General features: G+C 45.9%; 1 protein-coding gene across 2 annotated transcripts in view; it reads left to right on the top strand.

Moving 5' to 3' along the window:
• Positions 1-25,619, top strand: part of ksr2 (kinase suppressor of ras 2) — a 48,683-nt gene extending 23,064 nt beyond the window's left edge. For both annotated transcript variants that reach the window (XM_086110961.1, XM_086110960.1), the window contains 16 exons: positions 530-717; positions 6,153-6,222; positions 8,309-8,392; positions 9,079-9,164; positions 9,978-9,998; positions 10,179-10,288; positions 11,303-11,471; positions 12,313-12,354; positions 13,461-13,530; positions 16,725-16,773; positions 18,644-19,005; positions 19,866-19,962; positions 20,238-20,371; positions 20,447-20,581; positions 22,085-22,214; positions 23,061-25,619. In XM_086110961.1, the coding sequence (XP_085967087.1) occupies positions 530-717; positions 6,153-6,222; positions 8,309-8,392; positions 9,079-9,164; positions 9,978-9,998; positions 10,179-10,288; positions 11,303-11,471; positions 12,313-12,354; positions 13,461-13,530; positions 16,725-16,773; positions 18,644-19,005; positions 19,866-19,962; positions 20,238-20,371; positions 20,447-20,581; positions 22,085-22,214; positions 23,061-23,207 (1,894 nt within the window). In that variant the 3' untranslated portion in view covers positions 23,208-25,619. The remainder of the gene's footprint in view (positions 1-529; positions 718-6,152; positions 6,223-8,308; positions 8,393-9,078; positions 9,165-9,977; positions 9,999-10,178; positions 10,289-11,302; positions 11,472-12,312; positions 12,355-13,460; positions 13,531-16,724; positions 16,774-18,643; positions 19,006-19,865; positions 19,963-20,237; positions 20,372-20,446; positions 20,582-22,084; positions 22,215-23,060) is intronic.
• The last annotated feature ends 285 nt before the right edge of the window (positions 25,620-25,904 follow it).

Genomic DNA, 25,904 nt, shown 5'->3' with positions numbered 1-25,904 from the left:
GTTGGCGTGTCATCAAAGACTCACAATGGATGATTGTGACAAAACGAGTCAAAAGTCGATGTTAGCAAGTCACAAACAAGCCACAGTGGATAATATTAAGTCACACACGAGTCACGTGGACGTTAGCAAGCCACACTGAACATTTTTTGATCCACAGTGAGTTTTTGCAAGTCACAGTGGACATCAGTGAGTCAGAGTGGACGTTAGCGGGTGACAGGGTATAATACTGAGTTACAAACAAGTCGCAGTGGGGATGATTGTTTCACAGTGGATGTCAGCGAGTTACAAATGAGTGAGTAGAAATTATTCGGTCACATTGGATGTCGGTGAGTCAAAATGAGTTAGAGTCGGTGTTAGCGAGTCACACCCGAGTCACAGTCAACGTTAACGAGTTGTAATGTTTTCAAACCGATTTTTAAGCCTCTTGTTTGAGCGCTGCGGACCATGCGCGTGCGAGTGAAGCAGGCGGGACGACTCCGTTCCGCGCAGTCGCCAACGTGCCAACGTCTTTTCTGTGCTTCTCCCTCAGAGCCAAGAAGAAGAGCAAGCCCTTGAACCTTAAGATCCACAGCAGCATGGGCAGCTGCGAGAACTTGCCCACCTTCCTACCCGGCCAGCGCTCGCCTCTGCACTGCACCGAGCGCTCCCTCAGATCCTTCTTCTTCCCCTCCTTCATGCCCTCCACGCCACCCGTGCACACCGAAACGCCCTCTGCAAGTGAGACCGCTTCTCCTTTTCATTCATGACTTCCACATGCACATCTGGAACACACAGTTGTGGTATATTTGGACTCCTCTCGATGGCGCGCTGTGTTGAACATTGGGCCGAAAGCACACTGAGTCGCCAACAAACTTTATTTATACCAACAGTGCCATGACTCTTAATGGCCTTGCATTAAAATCAAAACCAAAATAGCCGGCGCGCTGTTTTGGCGAAGGCGAGACTAGACGCAAAGATATTGATCAAACTTTACAATATCGCTGCGCTTCCCCACCAGAGTGTCCACGAGCAAGCACGATGGCAATCTGATGTGTTATTATTTTTATTAAATCACACACTTGATATCTAAACTGGCGCACACTCTAAAAATGCCACAACGGTTACCCTACTGTCATGTCAAAGACAGCGAGTGTCTTCACCGGTGAATGATTTTCAGAAACGTCAAAGATAATTTTGTCTCGGAAGAATCCAGTGCATCCGAAACAATTTCGGATCCTCAACAAAGCTGACCACCTCAGACAATTTAGTCAATGAACCGAACATCAAAAACAATCTCATCTCGGGAGAAAATTATTGATTTTTTTTTCTTCTTTTTTAGGGTGGGGTGGGGGGTCCTTTTGTGTGTTGTCGTTTGCCTCTCCCCGGCCCATAATCGCGCTCATCTCCATAACCCATCTGTGCTTTTTTTTTTTTTTCAAGGGATCGACGTTAAGCGTGCCGCCGCCACAAATTGCCACCGGTGAACAATGAGGCGCCGAGGCGGGCAGGCGACAGGAGCCGAGGCGCTGCCGCCGCGTCGTTTGTGCGCAGCTAATGCGTTATATAGGAACGGCGCGGAAAGCATTAGACGGCGCTGCGGACGCGGAAACGGCGGGGAGCTGAGGAATAAATGGGGGAATAATGGAGCCCGTGTCAAAGGGAAGGGGAAGGGCTGATGTATCTCCTCCGATTTAGCGCCGCCAGATTTTAAAAACAAAAGGCATTCGGGGCATGAGGCGGAATAATAGCGCGGCGTGTTGGGCGCAGGCTCATTGTCATGCCGGGACGTCCGGCCGTGACGCTTTGTCATCTGGCTCGCTGTCAACGCAAACGATTTCTCGCCGATGAGAGTCCCAATTTGGCAAAGGCCGCCTTCCGCCCATTTGATTGGAAAGTTACAGCAACGCAGTTTAGAGGAACCAAGTCACCGAATCCATTTCAGCCCGTCAAAGTCCCGAAAAATCGAAAGCAATCTTTTCTTCCTGAAGTGCTTGCGCAAAGAATGTAGTCTTGGAGTCTCGAACGCAAGTCATCGACAAACTTTAGAAAATGGGGAGCTACGTCTGATGAATGCAAAGGGCTACCGCGGTTATTTTTTCTATTTTCAAGACAAGACCTTTGCAACCTTTTTTTTTCCTCCCATTTTCTGACAGATGTTAGCGACCGTACACACTCATGTCGCCGCATTTTTTGCAATGTCAATTTAAAATTTCGAATGGAGGCATCAAATTCGAAAACATCTTTTTTTCAATCTAATTCTTTGATTCATCCAAGAAAACAATTGTCCGATTAATCGGTTCTTGACATACCGGCTCGTCGCAGTCTTGCATGTTTTGTAGAGCGCCGACGGTTTTCGACTCGACCAAGCAATCCAACATTTTCGTGAACATCAGAGACAATTTTAGGCTTTCGAAAACCTGAAAAATTTTCTCCAATGCAGCTCCCACATGTGCTTTCGCAAACATCAAAGACAATTTGATCTGGCGTTTCTCCCCACCAAAGCTAATTTGTCTTCATTGAACCTGCGCTTATTGTGCTCATCGGGGCCTTTTTGATGTCTTGGAGCCAAGCTCACACCTGCAGCCTGATAAACGGGTCTGGGACCACCGCGCCGCCTTTCTCTGCTTTTCGAAGCCTCCACAACCAATTTCATGCCAGCAATTGTGTTTGCTGTGCTTCTGACCGCCAGCGCAGGTGTGGTGCAAAATTGATGAAGAGCGCCCCCGGGGCCAGGCCCCGCCGCCCTGTCGCATAGCCCGGCCGCCACCGAGAGGCGCTAACACGCTGCTCGGAGACATAAATAAACAAATCGGAGGTGGCGAAACCTTGCAAACTTGTTGTGGAAAAGACTTACTTTTGTTTTGCTTGAGTCAAAAAGGTCAAAAGCCAAACTTTTACAGACAGTTCTCCGGACTGTTCCAAGCTCCATGAAACAAAAGAAGACAATTTTTTCACATGGTCATTTTTTATGTATTTTGGTCATTGAGGGTATTTTTATTGCTGGCAAATTGCGCCTGGACAGTAAAAGTATTTCAACTTAGTTACTTCCCACCACTGTGTGTCTTCACACACACACACACACACACACACACACACACACACACACACACACACACACACACACACACACACACACACACTCTGAGCGAGTGTGGGATGTGTTGGGCCACGATATAAATGGTCCAGCAAACTGCTGCCACTGTTTTTCTATGCGGGGTGACGTCGCCCACACCAAAGCGGCCGCCTGCCGCCGCCCGGCCGCCCGCCCGTCGCCTTGCGTCACGCGTCTCCTAGCAACCGACTGGGGGGTCCCATTGAGACTCGGCGTGTAGAAATTGGCTCAGAGGACGTGCTAAATTTAAATGCGGGGCGAGGGGTGGCAAAGAGTGCACCTACAAAATGAAGTCGCTCCACATCGAAGATGAACACGAAGAGGAAACGGGATCCATTTGTGCCAAATGAATCAAGAGAATTCATGACAGGAAAAAATACCCACATAAAAGCATCTTTTATAAAGTGAGTGAATTGGAAGTGGAACGCTTGCTGAGCACCTAGTTAGCATGCTAACGCCAACTTTGGTCAACATCATTTGGTATGTGTTTTGAAAAAGCACATTTTCTTGTTTTCATTAAACTGCTGCAGGTTTAGATATGGTTTCGATTGTTATCATCGCAAAAAAAGAATTTCAAACAAAACTAGAAGCGTTCATTCATTTTGCGCGCCAACCGCCAACTCTTTTAGCCGTTCCTAGTCAGACTGCCAAATTTAGAGATATGTGGGAAGTATATTATTGACAGCGATGTTAAGTCATACAGCCAAGACATACGGTCTATGAAACCGACGATTTGCGCAGAGTATTATAAGTTCAAATCCTCTTGGCCCTCTTCCCTCCACCGTGCAGGAAATAAAACGGTCGCTCGCGTGAAGGGCTCTGTTGTCATTTTGCTAATCTCTTTTTGGGAAAAATAGTTGCTAGAGGTGTCCGAAAAGTCACTAAATATAGCGAAAACGTCACAAAATTGGCAACGTAGCTCTTGCTCGCTTGCAACATCATCTAGCATATAATACTTTTTATTTTCACGGGCCCTGAAAGGGCCCCTCATAGACTCCAGGCGAATCGGACGTGGCCCCCAGGCAATACTTAGCCTAGCTCAGCTTTTCGGGGCGAGCGAGAGAGATTAAGGTGCTAGCAGTAGCACTAGCCGGGAAAGAATATCTGACTTTGTCATGCTGATGAAACTGGCATCGGGGGCTTCATTTATTTTTAAAAATCATTTTAGAAGTCGCGACCATGCCAAAATGTCTACTTTCTACCCAAAGGCAGAGTAGAACATGAGCATAAGACAACCACTCGAAAGCAACATGGCAGACTTGCTAGTTGTTTTTGCAGGTGTGGATTCTTGAGACTTTTTGGTTGCTTGACACATGATAGACATGCCTGCCAAATATCATATCAAGTCAAGTGTTTGGTCAACATGGTTTGGTGCAACCCTCCCGGTTGCAATTTGGGAACAATTGTATTCTTGGAAGAGTTTGCCTTCAGCGGAGGCCTGGAAACGACCAAAATGGCCAACTTGTGTGTATTTTGTGGGCTTGTGGTGACATCGGCTTTGTCCAAATTCACAGGCTGCGGCCGCACCGCATTTTCAGCCGCAGGACGCCACTTCTGGTGCGACGCGTCGATGAATCATCATCTTTGTTCACAATTATCCCAAATTTAACAATTTATATATCAAAGGTAGGCGTACCAAAGCTAACACTTGTCCTAGTGGTCGGTCTGAAAAAGCAAAAGCTATTGAACATCCCTAAATGAATACGCTTTACTTATTTTGGTTGTTTCTTATATAATACAGTGCTCGTTTCCTTTATTTAAAACACTTTTTTTTTTGCGGGGGCTGGAATGGATTAATTTAATGCCATTTCAGTTCAGGGAAATGTACAAGTAAATTAAATTTGGTCTTGGAACGAATGAAGCTCTTAAGTTAAGGTACTAGTGTAATCAAAGCCATGAAAACACACACACACACCCACGCACACATATGTGCGCTCCCTTCCGCAGACTCACAAAGACACTAAGCAGTGCTGAGTGGCGTCCAATCATGCGCCCCCCCACCGCCCCTGCTCTGAATTGAGTTATCAGCTTGATTGAGTGTAATTGAGACGCGCATCGGAGCGCCGAGAAGATGGCAGCCCCCCGGGGGCTGCGGGAACAGGAAGACAGGGCGGGGGGGGGGGTGTTGGGGGTTGGGGGGGGGCAATATGGAGCCATGAGATGAGATTAACTGTCAGCAAGTCACTGTCGCAGCCTGCGCTTTGACAAGGAGCAGCCATGCTTTGGGCTCATTATCGCTTGCATTAAAAAGAAGCAAATCAATAAAGTTCCGAGCAGATCAGTTAAAATGGTCTGAGCTAAGTCGGCCAATCAACAATCACGGAGCTTCTTGAAGATCACGCGGGGTGTCGTGCTGCATGACTGCGGCCACAATGACAATCGCCGTTACTTTGATCAATATTCGGGCTGCAACTAACGAAGCATTCTCGACTATTTAGAAGCTGACATTCCGAATATTTGGACAATTTCAACAATGGCTCCAAACGATTGAAGAGCAAGAATAATGATCGATTGTTTGGATAATCAATTAGTTGTCGATGAATCGAGTAACGTTTGCCCTTCTAGTGAATATTGTTATCATGATTGTCATGATGTTAGGGGAAAATGTAAGGTGGGTTTCCATCCACCTATTTTTATTCCGATTTTCAAGAATTTTAAATGAATGGAATCACGAGAAAAAAAAGAAAAAAAATTGCAAAATGCTTTCACTGGAATGGGCTAGATTTTTCAGTGGGTTGATAAAAGGAAAATGCAAATGTTGGCTATGGGAACAAGTCTTGCAACTAAACAATGACCAGACCGGATGCTGACGCTACATAGTTGCGTAAAAGGGGAAAATTGGAACAAAATTGATGCGGAAACCCCAAATGTCACCTAATCCCCCCCCCCCCCCCCCCCACCCCAATCACGTTACCAAGGCGAGCCCGAGGGCACTTTGCCCGTTGACTTCAAGCAGGTGCTCGCTCGGGTCGGTTTGATGTTGAAAAGACACCTGGGAACTGTTTGAGTTTGGTCTTCGTCTGTGCCATGTTGAGGAAATCCTTTTGTCTCCCCTCGGCAGACACTCTGTCAGTGCCTCGCTGGTCCCCGCAGATCCCCCGAAGAGATCTGGGAAACTCCATCAAACACAGGTGAGTGTGGGAGGGCTGGGGAGGGGAGGGCCTCTTACGTAAGGCGCCCGTTCGGGCAACCTCCACAAGGTGGGTGTGTGGCTTCGCACAAATTTCAGCAAAGTCCGACCGCGGCGACCATTTATTTAGATATGCGTTCCATGAAATGTGCTTGCGGTTCTCAGCTTTCGGCGCATGGATGTGGATGCTGGAAACTTTTTTTCTATTCAGAGTTTTAGCCTGCTTGTTGTCAGTTCACTTGAATCCGTGAAGTTGTGTCCGTCATTTAATAGATTGTGATTTGTTGTTCAGGCACATATGTTTTGTGGAAAGACAAGTTGTCTTGTTTCTCTAACAGTGGGGCCGTCATCATTTTCACCTTTCGCCAAGAATCATCATAAGAAAAAGGAACCGACTAAATCGAAAGAAAATATGAGGTACAATCCACCTCAGCTATTTGCAGAGCAGAGCAAAATTCCACGTCATTAGCACCTAAAAAAAAAAATAATTCCCCGCATCATAGTTTTAGTCACAGTATTCAGTGTGCTGAAAAAAGTAGTGGTTTAAAGGTCGGATTTTACGGTAAATCTAGGGTGCTAGCTATCCAATGCTTTGGGATTCGGACATCCTACTTAAAATTCTATCTAATAATTGAGTCTTCGGATTAGGTAAAATAATATATATACAGTATAAAGGTATATATTTTTGCTTGGTCAAAGAACAATCATTTTCAACGTCCAGAAGCATTTGTACGTAGGTTTTGGACTGTGAAGTGACGTCAGAACCTCATTGGCAATTTTGCCGGCCAAAACGTCACATTTGAGTAAGGCCGCTAAATTTTTTTAGCGCTTTACGGCACTCGCTTCGCGGCTAGCTGCGAGCTACTAGCTGTTCATGTTGCCAACAGGCGCATATGATACAATGTCTGCGTGATCAATTACTGTTTTTCAGTCTCCTGAATTAACAATCGAAACTGATTCCAGGATGACATTTTCGTTGATGTTGGCGGCGACAGCTTGCGATCGCAATTTAAAGTTGAAATGGGCTGTGGCGACTTCCAGTCTGGAAGACGAGTCGAGTTTGCCGCCGCGCCATCACTTGCGGCCAGGAACAACTTCAAAATAAAAGTATACCGAGAATTGTTGCAGCAGCTGGCTTACTTGTCACGGTGCGCACCAAACAAAAGGAGGCAGAAAAAAAATGTCTCCGATTTTTTTTTTTTTTTTTTTAATCGAGTGACTTGATTTATTTGAGGACTCTTTTCACCTCTGGGTAAATCAAAATGGAATCAAATGGAAATGGAAATCCAATTGAATGGTGAAGTTAACCAGATCTTATTTTTCTTAAGTTTTGATTGGCTGCAGAAATGCGGGAGGTTAACGGAGTCCTTACTGAAGGCACGGGTAGCAAATACAGAGCTTGCCACGGCTATTTACTCGAATATTTCTTTTTTAGTTTTCCTGTAAAGTGGGCGCTCGTGGAAGGCGCCACCTCTCAGAAAAACGAAAGCCGTAGAGAACAAGCAATTTGGAGCGCGCTCAGCGGCGGCAGCCGTTGAGCGCGCGGCGGCCGTCTGGTTTATGGCAGGTGACTAATTTGCTCTGACACCGTCCCCTTGTCTTTTTGAAGACCGCACGGTGACTGACGCGCCAGTCTCGCCTGTCAAATAACACCTTCGGGGTGTGACGCAGCAAAACGAAAAAAGGCAGCAGAATATCTCGCCTTAATAAGACAACAATGGGTGTACAGTGTTTTTCCACTCTATGATGGTTCATGGTTCTAACGCATCCATTTTGAAACCTATTTTGATACACAGATCACAGGCAAGCCCAAATTTCAAGTTGACGATCAATTATTGGTCCACATCCTTGAAATTTCAGCCCGTAAACATTCTCGGAAGGTCTACTGGACATTTTCAGCCCCGATTAAAATCTGATTTTGTTGTTTTGGAAAACAACAACACCAACAACAGCTCTTGTGAGGAAGGCCAACACTTGCCCCATTGAAAGGTCTTTCCGATTGAGAGGCGGCGTTCCCAAATGTCACGGCGCTATTTTTCCTGTCGCCGTCATCCACATCCCGTCGTTGTCTTCTTCTTCTTGTGCAGATTTTCCACCAAGTACTGGATGTCGCAGACATGCATCGTGTGTGGGAAGGGAATGCTGTTTGGACTCAAATGTAAAAACTGCAAGTACGTAGCTACACGTTTTCCGAAGTTCACCTTTTCCCGTTTTGTTTGCCATCGAGACACGTGTGTCAAATCAACATTTTGTTTTATTCTATAAACACACTTGAACTTCCAAATTCCAATTCCAAATCTGAAATTATACAAAATCCAAAGCAAAGTGTCACATAGGAAATCATGTCAATCCAGTTCATCTGTTCCAGATCCAGACACCGCAAAATATATGAAAAAAAAGAAGACATTTTTCGACTGTTGAATACAAAAGTGTCAATGACATCGAAATGACAAATCAATTTGATAACTGACCACTGAACATGCCTTTTACCTTTCTTGAGGACTCTTGCGTTTCGAGATCGTGTCACACCTTTAAGAAATGGCCACCCTTCTGAACGTTCTTTTGCATTGTCAACTAAAAAGCTTCGACGAAATCTACGAAACAGACAGCAAGGCTTTCGATGATTTTCTTTGTCTAAATGTTGTCCTGGTTTTTATACATCTGCAGGGCTTTAAAAAAAAAAAAAAAAAGTAAGTCTCCGCATGTGTCGTCTTAGTTTCTTCACGTCGTGCTGCAGCATCCACTTTGCTGCTGTAAAAGCAGAATGTCTCCATTGTGGGATTTAATCGATTCTGTTCAATTGTATTCTATTGTACATTTGCAATAATTGAGTGCAACCATGTGCGCACGCATTTAGGCTGAAGTGCCACAACAAATGCACCAAAGAAGCTCCGCCCTGCCATCTACTCATCATCCAGCGAGGCGGCCGAGAATCCCTCAAAGGTAAAACGAAAAACACTTTTGCGGGGAGTGAAATACAATCAGCAATCTTGCAGATACAGTACGTGCTTTTCTCTTCGCGTCACTTTCACTGCCAGCTCAACTATTTGCCTTTGAGAAATGGTTTCAAAATTTCCTACAATGTTATTGTAAAGTCCCTCCCCAACACTTTATTGTTGCTGCCCTCCCACCCCCAAAAAAGCATCTATCTCCTATTTTTGGAATATTTTTATTGTATCTATAACATGAAAAAAAAAGCTTCCTTGATAAAAAAAATAAAATAAAAAAATATTTGGTATTTCTGCTCATTTGTCATTTCAAAAGTGATTATTCATTTTATAATCATTTTCAAATATTTCCTGTCATTGTTCAATTAAAAAAAACTACTACTTTTGTGATTCCATTTTAATCTACCCAAAATGAGATGTTTCAGTGCTTTGCGGGTCTTTTGCGGGCATTTGAAAACATTTTTACTATACGTTGTGATTGACTCTGATTTTGAAGATTTGTGTCTCGTTATCTCTTCTGATCCAAGATGGGTGGATTTTTGTGGTGGAATTCGGAGATGTGAGCTTTTTTTGGTGGCCGTGCGGCAACATTGTAAATGTCGCTTAGCTTGGTAGCTAAGCTAGCATGGAAGCTAACCTACCGCCGCTTCTGCAGGTGTTAATCCCCACCTGATTATCGTCACATTTGTCGGCTTTTCTATAAACTGCCTCGTGAAGGAAATGTCGATGCGGCCGTCAAACCCTTGAAGAAAATGACGATCATTTATCTTTTGTTTTTTTTATACCCCTCTCGCTCTCTGCTGAGAAGATCACCAAGGAGTAACTCAAGGTAAAGAACACAAATGAATAAACTCAAGCCAATTTTCCGTTTCCAGTACGATAATAACAAAATGTTTGAAGGACCAATGAAAGTAGTTTTGATGCTCGTTTCTGCAACGCCGTTAGGCGGATTTTGTTGGGTTCTCAAAAGCTTCATTTGTGTGTGTGTGTGTTTGTGTCTTGCTGGCAGTCGCTCGACTGGTGCGAACCGAGTCGGTGCCGTGCGACATCAACAACCCGCTCAGGTACAGCGACCTGCACGTCAGTCAGACTCTGCCCAAAACCAACAAAATCAACAAGGTGAGTCGGCACACGCGGGGGGGGGGGGGGGGGGCACGCTTGCCTTCGCCGTCGCCTTCCTTCTTTTTCTTCGGCTCTGGCTTCTCCTTCGGAGGGGCCGTACAGAGTTTAGCGCCACCAGAGTGCGTGCCAAATGTCTCCATTGTCAGCGCTTGTTCAAAAAAGTGCCACATAAATCAGATGAGCGCTTTTTGTTTGTCATTGACTTCTCCATCTTCTTTGTCTTTATCGTCTTCTTCGCCTTCCCCGTTGTTGCCTTCTTGGCCTTCCTTGTCCTCCTCCTCCTCAGTCTTCTTCCCCTTCTTCCCTTCTCCTCCTCCTTGTTCTTCTTCTTCCACTTCTCCTCCTCCCTCTTCTATTTTTTCTTCTCCTGGTTCTTCCCCTTCTCCTCCTCCTCCTTCTTTGTTTTCTTTGTCTTTGTCTTCTTGATCTTATTCACCTTCTTGTTCTCCTTTTTATTCTCCTCCTCCTTCCCTTGGCTGTCTTCTTCTCCTTCTTTTCCGTCTGTACTTTTTCTTCTCCTCCTGTTGCTCCTTTGTGTTTGCGGCATCTCCGATGAGCTCTGTTTCCATGGCGATCGCCGTCGCCGGTCGTCACCTCCACGGGAATGTCAAGATTGCGGCGTGTCACGGTCAACGCGCGGAAGTTGCCGCAAGGGCAAAATTGAAACGGTCGGAGTTGCAAGAAGACCCTCAAATTTCGTCTTCGTTGTTTCTTCTTCAATGATTCAACACGTCAACGAGGTTCAGCGAGGACAGAATCTGTGTTCATTTTTGGGGAAACGCACAATTTAGGGTCTTTGAAGACTTTCCGTCGTCATTGATGTTTACAAAAAACGTTCCCTTCAATGAAGACACGAAATCATGTCGTGCTTGTAAGAAGGCCGAAACCTACACTTATTTAAATTGAACATGAAAAAGACTCGACCGGGGTCTTGACGTTTCCAAAACATTTGGTACCCTTCGCATCAGGTTTTTGGGTTGTTTTTTTTTGCTTTTGCCGTTGCGTCCACAGGATCACATTGCCCTGCCGTATCAGCCGGACTCCAGCAGCAACCCGTCGTCCACCACCTCGTCCACGCCGTCGTCTCCCGTGCCGCCGCCGCCTAGCAGCGCCACGCCTCCCTCGCCGCTGCACCCTTCGCCGCAGTCGGCGCGGCAACAGAAGCACTTCAACCTGACTGGTTGGTGCCGCCAAAACTCAACTCAACTCACCTGTATTTCTCGAGCACTTGAAAACAACCGCCGCCGCTGTATACAAAGTGCTGTACGTGCGGCGGAAATAATTCACAAAGACAGTCGAGAGCACAAAAACAGTCCAACTTTAAAAAGCAAGTCAAAAGCCAAAGAATAAAAATGTGTTTTATTCATTGTAACGGAAAAGGCTCGATCTCCTCGGAGCCTCCACTGAGTTCTCGGTACCTCTAATCGTGTCCGGTCCTCAGACCTGAGGCATCGGGCACCCGCATAGGAGCTTTCATGACTTGAAAACAAACAATAGGATCTTCAAAAGAACTCTAAAATGTTTCGGGAGCCACTGAAGGGATACCAGAGTAGGAATGATGTGCTCCCTCTTGCGAGTGCCAGTCAAGAGGCGAGCGGCGGCATTTTGGACCCACTGGAGACGCTTCATGGAGGATTGGCTGTCTCCAAAGTAATTTGCATCACAGTAATCCAGTGTGATGAAGGCATGAATGACTGTTTCAAAGTGCTCTTGAGAAAGGAGAGGCTTGACGTTAGCCAGCTTCCGTCGATGAAAGAAGCCGGATTCAACAGCGGCACCAATTTGCCAATCGCCATCCAGTTCAAGAGCCAAGTTTGAGGCTGTTGGCTTAAGATAAGGAGCCAGGGGGCCCCAGTCCGCAGGATGCCAGGGGGGCCAGGGGGCCACTGGGACCAAACGCTACTTACGGTTGTTCCCGTTGAACATGTCAAATCATCTGACAAATCAAAATGATTGACGTTAAAAAACAAAACAAAACAAGAATTGTGAAACCCTAACAGCAGTTGTTGGTCTCTCCGCAGCGTCCAGTTACTTCAAATATAAACAGCAGTTCATATTTCCAGGTAAGTTGCCTTTGCATTCGTTTTGCTATTTGCAGTCTTTTCCATTCCCAGTGAATATATCTAAAATATATACAGTATGGATATGAAATCCCCAAAGAATAAACCGTCATTGATGGTGACAAAAAGCAGCATTTGTGGCTCTTTGAGGACGGAATTGTCTTTGTTGTGTCTTAACCAGAGCTCTTGCCTTGGCTATTGTTTGGATCGCGCCTCCTCGGCGCCCGCTCATCAAGCCGTTGAATAATCAGCGGCCGTCCGTCTTCACACTTTTCGGCTTTCTCCGAGTCATCTTTTTAATTTCGGCCACGCGGGAGCCAATTACCTCACCGGCGTCCTCAACGTCTTGTCACTATGCGCTCGCTCGATGAGACGCACACATTTTGAGTCCAAAGTGCATTCACGGCAGAGGTCCTCGCATCGATCGAAATACGAAATGATTGCAGAGATTTCTGGGAAACCGATGAAAACAGCCTTTCTCAAACATGTTGCAACTATGCACCCCCCGATAATACCTCCGCACAGTTGGCGCACCCCTCTCGCCATAACCAACCCCAATTTTTTTTTAAATCAACAAAAATGTCTGAAGAAAATCGCTAAATTTTGATTCCACCAGAGTTGGGGCACCCCTGATCTTTCGCGCGCTCTCTCAAGACAAAAAAAAAAAGTCCGCACAAATTGACGAGAAACTCTTCTAGCGTTAGCGTGTCTGCCTCACAGCGCGGCGTGCTGGATCCGTCTCATTCCTCCACTTTGGTGCTAATGATCCACTTAGGAGTCCACTTACTGTGCTTGTTTGTACATTTCACTTTTGTCAATTCAATTTATTCCCACTAATGCGTTTTTCTCATTAGCATTTGCCACAAGTGAGTTTGGCCATTGTTTGCTGCCGCTGCTGCTTTTGCGAGTCCGGTCAAAAACAAAAGAAATCAAGTGAATGGCACAAACTTTACGGCGCCCGCCCTCGCAAGTCAGTTTGCGGCGCCGCGCTGATCCAGTGGTGTGATGTTGAAAAGGGTGTGTGACGTCAAAAGTTAGGGAAAAATCAGAATCTTGGCGTTGATGCTAATGCCACTGCTGACGTTTTCTCCCGTGCTTGAATTTCCCAGACGTCACACCGGAGGCTCCTCCTACCAGAGCGCCGCAAGTCATCCTGCATCCCGTCCTGTCGGAGCCGGGGTGAGTCCGCCGATATTACCTTGGTTGGAATCACTTTAGAAATGTGCACAGGAAGAGCTACATTCCCTAAGTTTCTCTTCGTTTTGGTAAAAAGTGCAATTCTGGAAAAAGGAGTCCATTTTTAAAAAAAAATATGGACGACATAAATGACTGGTTAAAAACATTTTGACATTTAGCCGCAAAAACAAATACTCTGTACTACACTGTACATTGTCTGCTTTCCATTACAAGAAACAAGTCACAAAGAAGGATTTATTTGGAAAAAATGATCATAATAATCATCATCGTCACCTTAGACAGGGGAAAATGTTTTGTTTTTTTCCGAAACATTGCTTATGTTGTCTTTCTGTTGCTGCTCCCGCACACTGAAAGGCCTCGTCTTGAGTGTCGGAGAGCGGTGGCGGCCCCAAAACTCTTCGGAACACACGTTGTCGGTCTCTCTTGCTCGGCGCTGTCAGCGTCACTTAGATCACGAGGCAAATTCGCCGATGAGCTTGTCCGGTCCTCTTCATCAAGCAGCAGCCCAAAAAGCTTTTTTGAAGACCCTTGCTAAGAGTGGATCTTTTTTTTTTCCGGAAGGGGTGAGGCGGGGGGGGGGGCACTCCCCTTTGAGAAAACATTTGGTCATCCCCCGCCTCCCGCTGAACGACGATGTTATGAATATTCAGTCAGAGGACCGACTCGGATGTTTCATGTTCGGGATATTCGTTGGTCAGATGTGATGAGACTATTTTTAGGTCTACTGGCAGCGTGAGGCTCATCAGTAAAAATTCATAAATGAACCGCATCGCACTTAATGCCGCCGGGTTCAAAACGTCGCACGGGAAAGTACCCGATTTTCATCTGCAAGGTATGCTAGTTCACAAGAGCGCGAAACAGAAATGTGGAAGGGCTGGGATTCCCCCCGTTTTTTAAATTTCTGCATTAATTTGGGAATTTTGTTCTGTGGAAAAAGTGAAGCTCACGAATGAGCTCTTTTTTAGGGGTAGGCAGGGGGATAGTTTGTTGAGAAATGGGAATGTTTTGGCGGTGTAATATGACTCAAAGTATGTCTTGCTTTCCAGCATTCACACATCAAATACTCCTTATGAGCATTATTTTCTTTTATTTATTATTATTTTTTTAATCTGTTTCCGACTGGCGATGTGACGATTTTGGCCGGGTCGTAGAGGCGAGCAAAGCTCAGTGGAGCAGCGAGAGAGACGATCACCGGCGGGCTAACGTTAGCGCTTGGCGGGCTTCACGCTACGCCGGCCACGCCAGGCGCATTTCGGCGGGGAGGGAAGCGAGGAGACGAGGAGACGCGATGCCTCTCGACCCAGACGTTGATTAGATCAGCGTCGCCGTCCGTCAGCGAGTCAACAAGACGCTCCCGAGCCAGCCAAGGCGGCCGGCCGGGAATTCATCAATCGCCGATAATGCCACGCGTCCTCATTTTATTTTGAAAGGGCCGCGGTGGCGTCACACTCATTTCCTTGCCATATCATCGGGTCATCCCTCAATTTATGACCAAATGGAATGACACCTCAATCAGATGCGCTATGGACATCCCATTAATGTAAAAATCAATCAAACTGCCTGTCGCGTTTTCTACTCTGTTTCTCTTCACCTTGAGAAGTTTTGTCTCGGATGTTATTCCGTTGTGTCTCCAGTGAAACACAGATGGAAAAAAAAAACCCAATAGGCTTTTGCGCACAGATTTCCTTGAATTGATTTGCATTCATATTTTATTATGTATTCCTATTGGTTTTGGTTTTTATTTCTTCAGCCCTCCCCGCCTCCCTTCGGATCTATTACCCAACTACGCATCTGTCCACGCTTCCTCTCACAAGTGGAGTAAACTGGCATCTCACGCGCACACACGCACGCACACACACGCATCAAGTCGTTCTCTGCGGAGAATGTCCAACATGCGGCATCCGGAGCGTGTCGGCTTAATGGCCAGGTGGCGAACCCCGACAAGTCCCCGCGGGATCTCCTCATTAGAGGAAATCAGGTCCTTATCTTGTCAAGATGGCCGCCCTACGACGGTGATGAAGCGAGGAGCGGGTTTTTATTGATTTATTTTTTTATCCCCCCCCCATGTGAGAGGGCCACACAGCGAGGCAGGAACATATTGGATTGGCTTTCTGGCCAATGATAGCGGAGGAGGACCATGTGACACTTTTCAACCTCATCCAAGGCTCATGTCAACACACCAATTGAACCCGTTGGAGTCGAACGGCCAAACTGGCAAGCTTCCTGTGCGCTATGTGATGCTCGACTCATGATACGCATCTTTATCCAATTCCATGCTGCTAAACGAGACTGGTTTTGAGAATCTATTTTACAAAAGTACTATCAGGGGCTCTTCCCAAGACCACCCCCAGCCTCCACAAAAGAAAATCCTGTAGGGGTCTAACCAAGTCATTTTGGGGATATCAGGGGCTGAATTTCTAAAAACAAAACCAAAAAAAAAAAAAAAAATAACAAGCTCTCAAACCATTATTTTGATTTTTTTAATTTAGTTTTTATTTCCAGATTGAAACCAAAATGTTACACTTCTCGTGACATTTTGTGGGTCGACCCATGATAGACATGGCTACCCAAGTAAAACTGACTTTGGGGTCTGAATTCTGAAAACACTTTGGGGGGGGGGGGGGGCGGGGGGGGGCAATTGGCCCAATGTCCCCTAAAATGTTTTCTTCAAACTAAAATGGCAGACTGTGTGTTGGTTGGTTCATGGATTTTGAAGACGATTTTGTGGGTTCACACATTATGGTCATTACCACCAAATCTCAAGTTTCAGCGACTGAATTTTATCTATTTATTTATCTATTTTAGAAACCAGGCCGTGCACCCAAGCCACTTTCAGGCTATAATGGCTGCTTCAAACCTGACTTTCTGGAGACTTATTTTTTTGTGGCTCTACACATGATAGACATGTCTACCAAATTTCATTGTGCCAAAGTGAAATAATTTTCAGGGGCTGCGTTTCTCCTACTGATCAAAGGGGCAGGAAAAGGACATCAAAACCGTGGCAGGGTGGAGCCAGCCGAAGGAATGAGTTGCAATTTGAGTCGGAACTGAACGAGCCACATTTCACATGACGACATTCATTATCTGATCTCAAATTTAAAAAAAAAAAAAAAAAAAAAGCAGTCTCGGAAAGTTTGCCATCGGTATTTTCTGACAGACGTTGTTTGTGCTTGCAGCAACGAGGGAAACCCTCTGCTTCAAATCGAAGTGGAGCCGACTTCCGACGTGAGTCAATCTTTCTTCTCATGTCTATTTCTATATTGAGTGCGCCTTGTTTTTGTCTGATGGCTGCAAAAAGCGGGAATCATTTCGGCCCTCGGGTAAGTTGTGTGTCAGAAGCAAGAAGTGTCGTGAAGGAAAAGTCTTCCCTCCCGCAAGAAAAATGACATATTTAGGGGAATGGCCAAGGAAATTGCCTTGAAGAATATTCCAGCAGGCGTCTCGGAATAGATCATTTTCACCCTTGCAATACATTATGTTTCAAATCAAATCGCAATGAATCATCCGGTGAGTTCCCCCGGCCCCCCTCCGGCTGTTTTCCCCTTTCATAGCTTCAATTTTGTTTTTGTTTTGTTTTTTAGCCATCAAGGCATCATATTTCAAACCAAACCAAGAGGAAATGCAAACTCGTGGTCCCCGCATCGAAATGAGTACGCAGAGTGACTGCGTTGTTAATTCCGTTCCTTCGTCTTTCACGCAAGTTTGAAAGGAAGCGGCGTATCAAAAGATTTCTCGGCAGCGTTTCATTTTGAAGTACCAAAATGACCCTAAAATGGGCTGCTTCAAATCAAAACGCCGGCCCTTCGAAACTTTTTCCGGCATGCTTTCTCTGCACTTTTTTTTTTTTTTGTGGTTCTCCTCTGGATGGAGATGCTTACCCAATTTAACGCTGCAGATAATAATAATTATTTTTTATATGTACAATTCTAGACGAAGCCGGTGAACCAAAACGTCTGCTTCAACCCAAATTAGCTGATGAGACTTTTTTTGTTGGCCTCCTCATGATGGACACGAAGAGGAAAATGTGACTGCCCCAAATTTGACCTTCCCTCTTCAGCCTCATTTCACTCTTTTGTCTGCGATGTTTCTCATGTGTTCCTCCTCAAACTCAAAAGGTGAAATAAGTGAGACCGAGAGACACAGGAACAGAAACACTTTCGTCCCGCTTCACTATCAGACAAATCCGCTTGTTGTGTAGGAAAAGTAAATGAAGCGTGTTTGCGATCTCCTTCCAACATTTATTTTCCTCTGGACTTGTCTACCAAATTTCATGTTGCTAAGTAACACTGACCAGGGTGGCTGAATTTTTCAATTCAATTTCGGAGACGCGAGTGAGCCAAAATGTCTCCGTCAAACAAAAGCGAAACACTTCCATTTCCCGTATGATTATTTTTCAAAACGTTTTTGAGGGTCAACTCATAGACATGGCTACAGAATGTATGGTGCGAAGCAACACTGACGCTGCGGTCTGAATTTTGAAATATCATTCTAGAGAAATGCTGCTGTGCCAGAATAAAACCAAAATGGCAGATTTCCGGCGTGTTTTCAGGCCTGGCATCTTGAAACTTTTTTTTTTTTTATGTGTATGCCTACCAAATATCATGTTGCCAAATGCAACTAACAGAATTCTACAAGTCCGACAGAGCCAAAAAATGTCGACTTCAAATAGAAATTGCATACTTCCTGTTTTTTTTCTGGCTTGGCTTTTTGAGACTTTTTGGTGGGTCAACGTAAAAAAGCAGATCGGACAAATTTCATGTCGCAACGTGCAACCGACCTTAGGTGCTGATTTTTTAATTCCAGAGTGTGCCGCCTGGCTCGTTGAGACTTTTTCGTGGGTCTCATCGTGATGAACATGTCGACCAAATTAGGTGTTGCAAAGTGTCACATTTTTCGGGGGCTGAATTTTACGACGTTCCGAGTACATTTTTGTCTAAAATGGCAGATTTTCTGTTTGTTTTGGTGTTTGGCTTTTCGTTGCGTTTTTGTGGGTCTAATCATGACAGACGCGCCGACCAACTTTCACTTTGCTAACTTTTGGTCAAGCTCCGACCCGGCGAAGTTGCCTCGCTAACGTGTCGCCGTGACGTTTCAGAACGAGGAGGGCAACGACGAGGAATCGGGCGACGAGTTTGAGGAGATGAACCTGTCGCTGCTGTCGGCCCGCAACTTCCCACGCAAGGCCAGCCAGACCAGCATTTTCCTGCAGGAGTGGGACATCCCCTTCGAGCAGCTGGAGATAGGCGAAATGATCGGCAAGGGCCGCTTCGGCAAAGTTTTCCACGGGCGCTGGCACGGCGAAGTAGCCATCCGCCTCATCGACATCGAGCGCGACAACGAGGACCAACTCAAGGCCTTCAAGCGCGAGGTGATGGCCTACCGCAACACGCGTCACGAGAACGTGGTCCTCTTCATGGGTGCCTGCATGAGTCCGCCGCATCTGGCCATCATCACCAGGTAGGCCGGTCTTGTCTGCCGCACGCTCTTTGTGGCCGTTCGCCGTCACGAACGCTCGCGAGCGCCCTCAACGCCGCTGCCGCGTTCCGAAGTCACATTCGGTGGCGGAGTCGTCGGGCCGCACGCTTGCCCACATGCTTCGCATGCCCATTCGTCATCGGCGTATTCAGTCGAGCGGTCGTTTCATACGCGTGTGCAATAGCTGCATGCATACATCATGTGTCAAGCGGTTACATAATCACGGATGGCTATTGTGGAGTTTCTGGGGCTGCCGCGCTTTTGTTGCCCATTAGTATGCATGATTCATTGGCCCGAGGTCATTTTTTTGTTCCTCGGCTCACCTGCGTGGCACAGCCGGGGTTGGGGGAATTGTGGGGGGGGGGGTCCTCAGGTGCACACCATGGGGGTGGTGCTTAGACATTTCCATGAATATGCTGTGATGACATCCCCCCCAAGTCGTGAGGAGACTTGATGCCACGCTCGTGTACTTTCACCTGTCGTTTATTTTTCTCGGTGAAGCTAACCTTTATAAGTCCCACAATGGGGAAATTTGCATTGCTTCAGCGCCAAAAGTGGAATTCGGAAATGTAAAAAAATATATATAAAATAAAAAAATAACATGCAACGTTCCGTAAAGGAAGCGCGTTGCACCAAATAGGAACTTCAACTTTTTTTCTGCGCGTTACAATCCAATCTATCCAATGTTCCGCTTGTGTACTCTGACAGCTGCAGGCGAGAAGCGGCGGCGGAATCTTTCAGAGCGTCCGGGCAGGCTTGGGGAGTGGGAGGGCTCGGTGGGGGTGGGGGGGGGGGGGGTAGTTGGCAGTTCTCCTCTCATGTGTGTTTTCTCCTCCTCGCAGCCTGTGCAAAGGCAGAACGCTTTATTCGGTGGTGCGCGACGTCAAGGTCGTCCTGGACGCCAACAAGACGCGACAAATCGCACAAGAGATGGTGAAGGTAATGAAACATCGGCGACAACGCCAACACGCAGATGCCCTGTAGCATTGCCTTGTGCGTTGCAAACGCTGACGCGTGCCATATTTAAGAATTTGAGGTTGCCTGCAAACAACCGTGCCCTGACCTCAACCCCATCGAGAACCCGCGGAACAGCCTTAAAAGGAAGCTCAGCAATACGCTTCATCTTTTTTGGAAGACAGCATAAAGGGAGGAAAAGCTGCTGGTGGCCAGTGCCGTCCCCTGACCTCAACCCAACCGTATGCGTGCGTTTGCAGGGCATGGGCTACCTCCACGCTAAAGGCATCCTCCACAAGGACATGAAGTCCAAGAACGTCTTTTACGACAACGGCAAAGTGGTCATCACCGATTTCGGCCTCTTCACCATCTCGGGGGTTCTGCAAGCCGGCAGGTGATAGGTCGCAACTTGCATCAACTCAGATGGCATTAAAAAAAATATAATAATAATTTTCCCCCGACCGTGTAGTCGGAGAGAAGACAAGCTGAAGATCCCGAGCGGCTGGTTGTGTCACCTGGCTCCGGAAATCATCCGGCAGCTCTCTCCTGACACCGAGGAGGACAAGCTGCCTTTCTCCAAACAGTCCGACGTCTTTGCGTTCGGGTAGGCCGCTTAGTCGTGCGGCCATACTCCAAATGCATCAAGCAAAAAGAAAAAAGGACACATAACCGGCAGTAGATGGCGGTAATGCGCCATTTGGTGCACGGGCTGCTCCTCTATTCAATTTTTCCGTTGAATGACCTCACGGCAGTATTATCATCAAAGCGGTCGGCTCAGCGTTGAGCTAATCGAAGCAGCCATTGAAGCTTTTCGGCGGCGTAGGCCGGAAAAAGCATTTTTGTTTTGGCAAACGGGCACAAATGTGGGCAGTGCGAAAGGGCCTCTTCCATACGAGTTGTGCCCCGGCTCTGTTGCAGCTCTGATTCTTCTTCCTAAGCTTCACCCGCCCCTCCTCTGTGGGTGCCATTTAGTTGGTGCGGCGGCGCATTAAAAAAATAAAGGCGGATAATTACTGGATTTTGCAGGAAGTGGAAAATGGTCTTTCGGCGCAGATGGCGTCTTGCCTTTGTTGCGCTTCTGTTCCTACCACGACAAAAAAAAAAAGCAAAAATGGCCAAGGTCACATCATCCTTCGATTCTGAGTTCGTATTGAAGAGCCATAACAAAGAACCCCCCCCCCAAGATACGCCTTTTTTAACGCGGCGCAAGATCAAACCTTACCTGGTTGACTTCATCCTCCCCTTTCCGTGTGTTTGTGCCATTTATATGGAAAGTGACTTGAAAATGGGGCAGAATTTGGCAAGCAGAAAATTTGTCGGGTCAAATTCAGTCCTCTCGTTCTGCGCCAGTTGCGTCTCTAAGAAAAGCCGAAAACCAAAACCTGCAAAAAGAAAAAAAGCATAATCATCTCAATTTTGCCGGCAGTGTAAAAGGATCTTTGCACACACGAGTTATGTCCAGCGCTGACACGACGTCTGAAGGTGGAAACTCGACTCGGCGCTTCTATTCCGTGTCGATGCCGTGAGTGGATTTTTGCATCCAGCGTGAAGGAAGGAATTTACGTCACTTGGCCGCCTCGAGAAAATGTCTGAGGACGCTGGAAAGGAAGTAAGCGGCGGCCGCGGAATTAGCATACCCAACAGGTTCCAACTCGCCCCGTCCGTCCACTCCTGAAAGTCACACTGGAGCGAGATAAAAATAGTCGTGAGGGAATAAAAAAAAAAAAAGAAGAGCTCATGAATATGCAAAAGCGCCACGGGGACGGAGGGAGGCGGGGCAGCGGGTGACCTCGAAGTGGCAGCGCAGATGGACCTTCCGCCTTTGTCCTACCTTCCGCTCTCTCGATTTGAACTTGAAACTGGAAGCCGCGTTTGAAATCCTCCTTTGAAACGTTCACTCATGATTGAAACCCTGACACGAAGCCTTCATTTGAAAACTTGAGCCCGGATTGAAACGCTCATTAAAAACCCTGACTCGAAACCCTACACCTTCGGTCGGTTGTATAAGATGAGGCGGATAGCGTCCGCGGGGCAAGTCCCTTGATCGCTCCCCGCCTAACTCACGTCGTCTTTGCGCCGTTTGGCTCACGTTTGTCTTCCGTTTCAGCACCATTTGGTTTGAGCTGCACGCCCGCGAGTGGCCTTACAAGAGTCAGCCGGCGGAGGTCATCATGTGGCAGGTCGGCAGCGGGGTCAAGCCCAGCCTGGCCCACGCCGGCATGGGCAAGGAGATCCTGGTGAGGCCGCCTTTGCTCGCCGGGCGATCCGCGTCATGACCGAGTCGCCGCGGAGTCGCTTTCGAGTTAAAGTCACGACTGAGTCACTATCGAGTCATTGCAGAGTCGCGACTGAGTCGCTAACCTGTCACTACCCAACCGCCACCGATTCACTACCGGATCACGAACAAGTCATCAGTGAGTCGAAATCGAGTCACTACAGAGTCACGACTGACTCACCAAGCCGATATTGAGTCACAACTGAGTCATCGAACCATTACATCGTCCTTCGAATACGGTGCTCAGACAGGCGCTTGCTTGTAGAATCCACGCGCCGTATTCAGTATTGATCATTTACAAAAGCCCAAAATTGGACGTGACGAGAACGAGACGAGTAAAAGAACCCTATGGCCACTAAACTTTTTTTTAACCTTCTTTAAACCCAACCATGACTTGAAACCCTTACCCGTGTTTGAAGCCCTATTTTGAAAACCCGATCCTGACTTGAAACCTTTTTTTGAACCCGAACTCAATCTTCAAACGCCAATTTGAAACCCAACCTTGTTGGAGCCCCTCATCTTGACTTGCAACCCACATTTTAAACACTAATCCACATTACCTCCGAATCCAACCTCAAGCATGGCTTGGAACCCTCATTTCAAATATCAAACATGGCTTGAAATCCTAATATGAGCCTCTTAGTCCATTTTAAACGCCCAGCCCTTGTTTAAAAGCCTTCTTTGAAAGCCTCACCCCAGCTTGAAGTCCTAAAATGAGACCGCAACCCATTTTTCAAACCTGAATGTGAAACCCTAACCCTGGACTCTCCGGCATTGACGCCCCCTTATTATTATTTGTGTGTGTCAGGACATTTTGCTGCTGTGCTGGGCCTTGGAGCAGGACGAGCGTCCCAGCTTCTCCAAGCTGGTGGAGCTGCTGGAGAAACTGCCCAAGCGCAACCGCCGCCTTTCGCACCCGGGACACTTCTGGAAGTCGGCAGAGTACGTCAAATGAGCGCGCCACAAAGATATTTTAAAAAAAAAACCCTTTCCTGTCCTTGACCAAGTCTTTGTGGGAAAGCAACGAATGTGACTGTTGTATACGTGACTGTGTGGCCAGCATCCCTTTTTGGAAGTCTGGGCGACTTGGGGCCCGCCCGCTTGCCCGCCCGCGCTTGATCTTTAATGGCCGCTGGATTATTATTATATATTTTTTTTTTTTCTCGTCTGTTTTTGGTCGTCGGCGCCATGCCGCATGAATGTCAACAGGTTTTCCACCCGGGCGTTCAGATGTAACTGTTGATGCGCCCCGATTTTATAGATTTTTTTTTTTTTCATGATGCATTGAGGGCCTGATGCGCGCATGAAAATAAAAACATCGGGATTTGGATTCAGTTCAGAGGATTTGGGACACTGAAGAGAAAAAAAATGTCACAAAAGTCACAATCATACAAGAGAAAGTTGAAAAACAAATGTTAGCCTTTTTTTTTTTTTTTTTTGCTGAGAAAAAAATACAATACAATACATTTGGAGAGGTTTTGCAGAAAAGTGTAAATCCTGCAGGAACGTCATATAGTTTGGTGCAGATTTTCATTAGGAGAAAGTATTAATAAATATCTCTTTATTTTCGTTTTAAAGCAAATCTCATGAGAGTGCCATATCATGTTTTTTTTGTTGTTTGTTTTTTAAAGCTGTCATTTTGTAAAAAGAAAAGTTATAACTTTCTTTTGCAAATGAATAATATTTTGTGAATTTGGCAAAAAAATAAAATAAAAATTCTGAATGAATTTTCTCTCGAGAAAATCTAACCCTAAACCCAAAAATCGGAATTTGGCTTCAGTTAAGACCGAAGGATTTGTGACACGCTGGAAAGAAAAATACAAAAAGCTCGACTATGTTAAAAAAAAAAAAAATGAAATCTCTGAAAGCAGGTACGCATTTGCAATAAAATGCTTTTTTGCCCTCCCAAAATTCCGATTCTATTTAAAAACAAAGTACACCATTTATCTCTGAAAATCATGACTTTTCACAACAATAACCCATAACAGATAATAAATTGTCAAAATAGTAATGCAGCATACTTTCTCGCTAATGTTTCCTCTCCTGTGCTGTACCTCCCAATAACAACTTGGTGTCAATGAAAAAAAAAAGACGTTTTATTGTTTTGGATTTTTCACGATTCGCATCAAACAAGAAAAATGTCTGCCAATTGGGCTAGTTTTAATCAACCATCATTGTGACTCGTTTGATTGACAGACGTCCCACCTGAGCTGAGGACTGCTTTTTGCTCCACCCCCCCCCCCCAAAAAAACCCAGACAATCGCACGATGTCAATTGAAATTGTTGCAAAAAAGGAAAAAAAAAGGCAGAATCGAAGCGATTTTGCTGCTGCTCCTGCTGTTGTTTTTTGTAAGTTTTCACTGGGACTGGACGACACCAGATATGTTTGTACAAGATATCGTCAGCTCATGAAAAATCGAAGAACCCCCCCCCCCCTCTCTTCCTCCCCAAAACAAAACAAACTTTTTTGGGGGGATTGTATGTTTGTTATTTCTTTTACATTGTTTGCAAATTAGTAACAGTACAGTGTATGCCTATTTAATTCTTTCAATTATAAGTCAGCCTCAACAATTTGCAGATTTTCACTATTCGCAAAGACACCTCTTTGCACCTGTTTTTTTGCGGGAACCTTTTCACTCACTTATTTGAGGAGGGCCATTTTTTAAAATGTTGCAATCATAAGGGCGCTTGAATTTTTCACAGATTTTTGGTGGTTGAGGATTCACTTATTTTTTTTCCCCTCACGGTTATTGGGGCTGGATTTTGATACATTTGAATGAACATTATATATATATATACTGTATATATATATGTATGTGTGTGCGTGTGTGTGTGTGTCGGCTGATGGTTGCCGTTGTTTGTAATTATCCACCCAGCCTCACTTTGGAACATGAGCAATGGGCAATCAAATGTGAGTGGCCGTATCTAAAAGATCTCATATTTGTGCCAAGTGTACAGAACAGATTATAGACCAGCTTTGCCGGATGATTATGATTATTAACAATCGAATGATTAGCATTAGTGCGGTTCTTTTTTTTTTTTTTTTTTTCTTCGACTACTTTTGAATGTAGAAGAAAGTGTTGTTGTTTTTGCATTTCTTTGCTTACCATTATTTTCCTTCCTGGATGTCTTTTGTGTTCTTGCTTGTACACAAATATACGTTATTGAGCATATGGTACCCCCCCCCCCCCAAATAAAAAGACAACACGGTATCAAGTATACGGTATATGCTTTAGGAATTGTGAATGTGAAGGATGCCTTCTTTCGCTTCTTTTTCTTCCTCTTCTTCCTCTTCCTTCCACCGGCTGATTTGCACTCATACTTTGTCAACGTTTGTGGATGACAATTAAAAAAAGCTCTTTTTCTCTTTCTCTTTCGTTGTCTTCCACCCCCACCTCCCCCTCATAAAGATATTGAGTACCAAGGGTCAAACTTTTTTCCTTTGGTTGAGAAGAGGCGGAACGGTGGACAAACGGCTAACACGTCCGCCGCACAGTGCAAAGATGCAGGGTTCGATTCCGGCCTTCCTATGTGGAGTTTCCATGTTCGTGGGTTTTCTCTGGGTACTCCGGTTTCCAAAAACATGCGCGGTTGGTTAAGTGATCACTCTAAATTGTCTGCAGGTGTGACTGTGAATGTGAATGTTTAATTC

Source organism: Hippocampus guttulatus, chromosome 5 (genome assembly GCF_054856545.1).
Source record: "Hippocampus guttulatus isolate MCC_2025c chromosome 5, RoL_Hgut_1.0, whole genome shotgun sequence".
Taxonomy (NCBI): domain Eukaryota; kingdom Metazoa; phylum Chordata; class Actinopteri; order Syngnathiformes; family Syngnathidae; genus Hippocampus; species Hippocampus guttulatus.
The sequence above is the reverse complement of the archived record's forward strand: the minus strand, read 5'-3'. Positions and strand labels throughout refer to the sequence as shown.